The 5,403-nt window shown below is 35.8% G+C and overlaps 1 protein-coding gene across 1 annotated transcript; it reads right to left on the reverse strand.

Moving 5' to 3' along the window:
* Nucleotides 1-608: 608 nt before the first annotated feature.
* Nucleotides 609-4,040, reverse strand: LOC129882430 (receptor-like protein 7). Its single transcript, XM_055956721.1, has one exon. It carries the CDS (start codon nucleotides 3,875-3,877, stop codon nucleotides 716-718), a length of 3,162 nt encoding a protein of 1,053 aa, XP_055812696.1. The 5' UTR covers nucleotides 3,878-4,040; the 3' UTR covers nucleotides 609-715.
* Between the last annotated feature and the right edge of the window lie 1,363 nt (nucleotides 4,041-5,403).

Here is a 5,403-nt window from a genome sequence, read left to right on the forward strand (position 1 = left end):
TATATTATACTAAAATTTATAAAAAGATAAAAATAGTTAAGAATAAAATAAAAATATCTTTGTTTTTATAAAAGCCAATTATTTAAAAAATATTCGAAATTCAAAGAAACTCGATAGCTAATTTGCGTTGTGGAGGGTCAAAATTGGGTGTCAACAATCATGGACTAGACTTTCTTCCTTTTAATTATATATAGATTAGGAATTTATTGATTCATTAAAAAGTCTCACCTTTTAATAGATTAAAATATTAAATCAAATTACGTAGATCACAATAATTATATCAAGATTAAGAGTGTAAGTACACGTAATGAACTAGAGATATTGTTTATTAAAATTGAGAACCTCAACAAATATCTCAATTTGGTTCATTCAATACATGCTAAATGTACTAGCACAAGAAGTTGAAATTTTATCATTTTCATAATTAAGATTAAATTATACTTAATCTTGTGCTACAATAATTAAGATATTTGTCCAACTTCATCTTTGATTGTGAATATTTAATTTATAACTTATAAGAACATACAATTTTAATTTTTCGTGTATAAGTTAAATAACTCCATACATAAAAACCGTTTATTATATAAGGGACACATATAAACACAATGAACTATTCAAATAAAAACTTTATTATATTAAACCAAACAAAATAAAAAGTTTTTACAAGTTAATAGCTAACACATTGAATAAACTCATCATTTTATGGGTTTAAGGATCATTTTCTTGAAAACCAAAGCAAGCATTTCTCCACATGCTTATCAAACCATTTCTTCACTGGCTCGTAAAACCACAGAAGTGACATAGTGTTTGCTGCCCCTACTACGTATCCAACAGCCGCAAAAATGAACTTGAACTTCCATTCATAATCCGAGCCTGGTTGAGAACTTGGTGCAGGTGTCAACTCTGAAGCATCACTTTTGCAACTGCCGTGGAGAGGGGGCCCGCATAGGCGTCTGTTTCCTTCAAAGGAATCTGCTGAGAATGTTTGAAATTGATTACTTCGCGGGATTTTGCCAAACAAATTGTTGAACGATAAGTTCAAAACTGCTAAGAATGTGAGACTTGCAAGCTCTGAGGGGATCTCCCCTGACAGGTGGTTTCTTGACAGGTCTAGTGATTCAAGCATTTGTAGCTTCCCAATTGATTTTGGAATTGGTCCCTCAAGGGCATTGTGTGATAGGTTCAGAACATAAAGCGAGCTTAGATCCCCAACCGTATCTGGTATCACTCCTTGAAATCTATTTGAAGAGAAATCAATAGATGTGAAGACCCTGAGAATCTTCACTAGCTCCAGCTCCTGCCCTTTGATGGTTATAGTCACTGTGTCCTGATAGTAAAAGTTACTTAGTTGGAGGAACTTATACTGGATATGATTGCGTCCTGTCTCCACGTAATCATCTGCAACCATCATTCCTCTCCACTTTGAAAAGCATTCTGCATTCAACAAACCAGTGAAGTTGTTGGAAGCTATATCTATGATCTGGAGATTCTGCCAGCTATTACTGGTTACATCACATGTAAGATTTCCATTGAATTGATTGGAGCGCAAGACTAGGACCCTCAGACTGTTTGAGTTCCTCAACATGCATGGGAAATGATCAACAATGCTGTTATTTCCAACATTCAGGACCTCCAACAACATGCAGTTGACTAGCGATTTTGGTAGCTTCCCTTCAAAGGTATTCCTACTGAGGTCTAAAGTTTTTAAAGTACAACCAATTGGAAATGAATCTGGTATAACACCATAGAGTCTATTGTTTCCTAGATTCAGCACTCCAAGAATTGTACTATTATTCAGTAGACATCGTGGTATTGTTCCACTGAAGGCATTGTAAGAGAAATCAAGAACTTGAAGGTAGCTGATATTGCATATGGATTCAGGAATTATTCCAGCGATGCTATTGTTTGCTACCGAGAAAAAGGAGGCAAGAGCAAGAGAATTTCCAATATCTTGTGGGATGGAGTTGTTTAAATTATTGCTCGAGTAGTCCACATAGATGGCAGAGGAAGGTGGAATTGGTAAGTCACCTTTTAAACGGTTGGAATGCAAGTCAAGGACTACAAGATTGCTGGAAGCATTGTAAGGCTGTTCCACGTACTCCAGCTGATTGATGGAAAGATTCAGATGAGCGAGAGCTCCACCACCAATTCCCCAAATCCAATTTGGTATTGCCCCCCGTATTTGGTTGTCTGAAAGGTCTAAGTGGATCATCCTTGACTGATTCTTGAGATCGGGGAACTTTTGCAGCCTACAAGAAGCTAGTTTCAATATATTCAACTGAGGAAATTTGAAAGAGGTTGAATTGCTGCTACTTGCATCAACAGTCATGTTATTGTAAGAAAGCTCCAGTCTTGAAAGGTTGCTCAGCCTCCCAATGAGATCAAGGGGCACTGTCCCGCTAAAGAAGTTGGAAGAAAGTGAGAGGGCCTTAAGCATCCCAACTTCAAACATGGACTTGGGAATTGAACCATTCAGGCGGTTGTTGCTCAAATCGATTATATCCAACAAAGAGGAGGCTGCATTGCGGAATTCGTCAACTATGCCAACAAATTGATTGCTGTAAAGTAAAAGCTGCTGCAAGGAGGGGAGCTCAAATATATATGCAGGAAGGCTCCCGTTGAGTAAATTGTTCCCTAAATTCATGTTAACAAGCTCTGAGAGTCCTTCAAAATGAGCTCTAGACAAGAGACCAGTTAGACCATTATGTGAAAGGTCTAAGTAGGTGAGTTTCTTGGACCGTTGGAAATATGGGATAAAACCAGTGAAGTTGTTGAAGGAGAAGTCTAAATAAACAAGATTGGTAAGGTTTGCCATTGTGGAAGGCATTGATCCATTGAAATTGCAATTGGAGAGCTCTAACCTGGACAAGTTCTGATGTTTCAAAATGGACCCTGGTAATGAACCAGAAAAGTTGGTGTAGCTTAGTGATATCCTCCTCAAAGATCCATTTTGAAGAAAACTCGGAACACTACCTCTAAGCAACTTGTTATTTGACAAGTCCAAAATCTCTAGAGCTTGTAACTGAAAGATTCTTTCAGGAAATGTTCCCTGCAGATTACAAGAGGCGAGGGTCAAGGTAGTCATGTTTGACAAATTGGAAAAATATTCAGGAACTATGGTAGAGAGATTGTTCTGGTCAAAATGGATGATAGATAGAAACTGAAGCATAGAAAGTGATTCATGAATAGGGCCTGAAATTTGACAAGTACGCAAGCTCAAGACAGTCAAGTTAGGTAAATATGAAGATAAAGATTGACACCACTCAGTCCTCTGAGCTGAAAGATCAACACCATCAAGGTAAAGTTCTCTAAGTTCTGTTGAGTTCTCAATGAAATGTCTCAAATTGGGATTCTCAAGTTTTAATGGATGGATTGCATCAGGGAAAAGAGTTGAGAGATCAAGAGTAACTAGCTTTGTTAATCTTGATAACATCATAGGAATTTGGCCAACAAAACCGGCATTCGATAAATTCAGATACTTCAAGTTGGTGAGGTTGTCTATACCAACTGGTATGCCAACATTGAACCTGTTGTAAGCCAAATTTAGCCTCTCAAGATACTGAAGACTGAAAAGAGCACTTGAATTCTCAATTCCACTATAAATACTCTCATTATCCAGTTTCAGGGCAATCACATAACCAGAGAGATCACATGTAACCCCATCCCAATTGCAACATTCACTTGTGTTTTGGTTCCAACGTGCCAACTTGGTTGAAAAACTAGAATCATATTGGAGGCTTCCCTTCAACTTCAGCAACAATGACTTTTGATGATCAAGACATTGAGAGGAAACCAAGAAAATCTCATATCCTGATAAGATTTGCAAAAAGGGTATCAAGAAGAGCCATAGAAAGTGCAGAGTTTTCATCATTTTCATGCAACTTGTTTGGTGGATATGACTCAAGCATCCAGTTAGAAGGAACTTAAAATGAATAACTACGCGTTTGTACAGATTGGATCAACTCCTACTTGTTTGATGTTAGTAATTTGGTTTATTCTGTGGAAGACTTTGAACATTCTCATTCATTGACTCCAGCACAACACTTGTGGAAGTCTCCCCTTTGGTCTTTGCTTCATTCATCAAAATGATACACTGATTTAGAATACACGTGTGTGAGTAAAATAATTATTCCTTCCATCCCATTTTATGTGACATCTTTTCTGTTTTAGTCCATCCTCAAAAAACTATTATTGTACTATAATTAGAAACAATTTAATTTTACAATTCCCCTTTACCATTAATGGAATCATTTATAGGCACACATTTATCTAAGCTTCAGAAGTCTTCTTCATGTTTTTTCTTCTTAAACAGAGTGTGCCATATTAAATGGAACGGAAGGAGTATTATTTTCTTAGAATGAAAATGATATTACACTGTTTTAGAACTTAAGGAATCTACGAAGTTCGTCGTGCAACTACTTGGAAATGATTTGCGTAATGAAAAATGATTATATATTTTGGTTGAATAGAAGTAGATATGAAATTATTGTTGGAATTGTTATAGTTATAAATTGTTGAAGAGATTAATTAGATTACTCCACGCCACAAAAGTGAAAGAGTTTTGTGTGTTGTTAATTTGAATGAAAACTCAGGAAAAGAACAAAGGAGAACTCATTAATGATGAAAGATAAGAATTATAAAGCAACAAAGAACAAGAAAGGAGAGAGAACTATAATGGAAAGTGCAATTTTTATTTTTACTGAAAGACTTACAGATATATAATAAAAGACTAACTTCATGGACCTAAAGATCAGCATCAAATCTGCTGAAGATAAACAAACTCCTAAAGACTAGGTAAAGAAGTTATTTGAGGAAAACTAAAAAAACATAACAACTAACACTCCTCCTTGGTTTAGGAACTGCAAATTCCTAGCTTCTCTCTGAAAAACTCAAACTTGACGAGGAAAAGGGGCTTAGTGAAAATGTCAGCAACCTGCTCATCACTCTTGCAGTAAAGAAGCTTCACATCTCCATCTTTCTGCACGTCTCTCAAGAAAAAAAACTTAATAATAAAATGCTTCATTTTTGCATGAAAAACTAAATTATTAGCAATAGAAATTGCATTTTGATTATCAATAAAAACCTCAGTCCCTTCTTTTTGCTCCATATTCAGATCACACATAATTTTCCTCAACCATAGTGCTTGATTCATAGCTGTTGTTGCAGCAATAAATTTTGTCTCGGTTGTTGATTGTGCTACTATATCTTGTTTCTTGGAATACCAAGAGAAAGCTCCTAATCCAATATTGAAACAAAAACCTAATGTACTTTTTATATCAGGTGCATCACCCCAATCACTATTGGAAAATTCGATAAGTCTAAATTTATGACTTTTGTGGAACTTAACACCATAGTTGATAGTTCCTTTGATGTATCTGACAATTCTTTTAGCTTCTCTCAAGT

Source organism: Solanum dulcamara, chromosome 3 (genome assembly GCF_947179165.1).
Source record: "Solanum dulcamara chromosome 3, daSolDulc1.2, whole genome shotgun sequence".
NCBI lineage: Eukaryota > Viridiplantae > Streptophyta > Magnoliopsida > Solanales > Solanaceae > Solanum > Solanum dulcamara.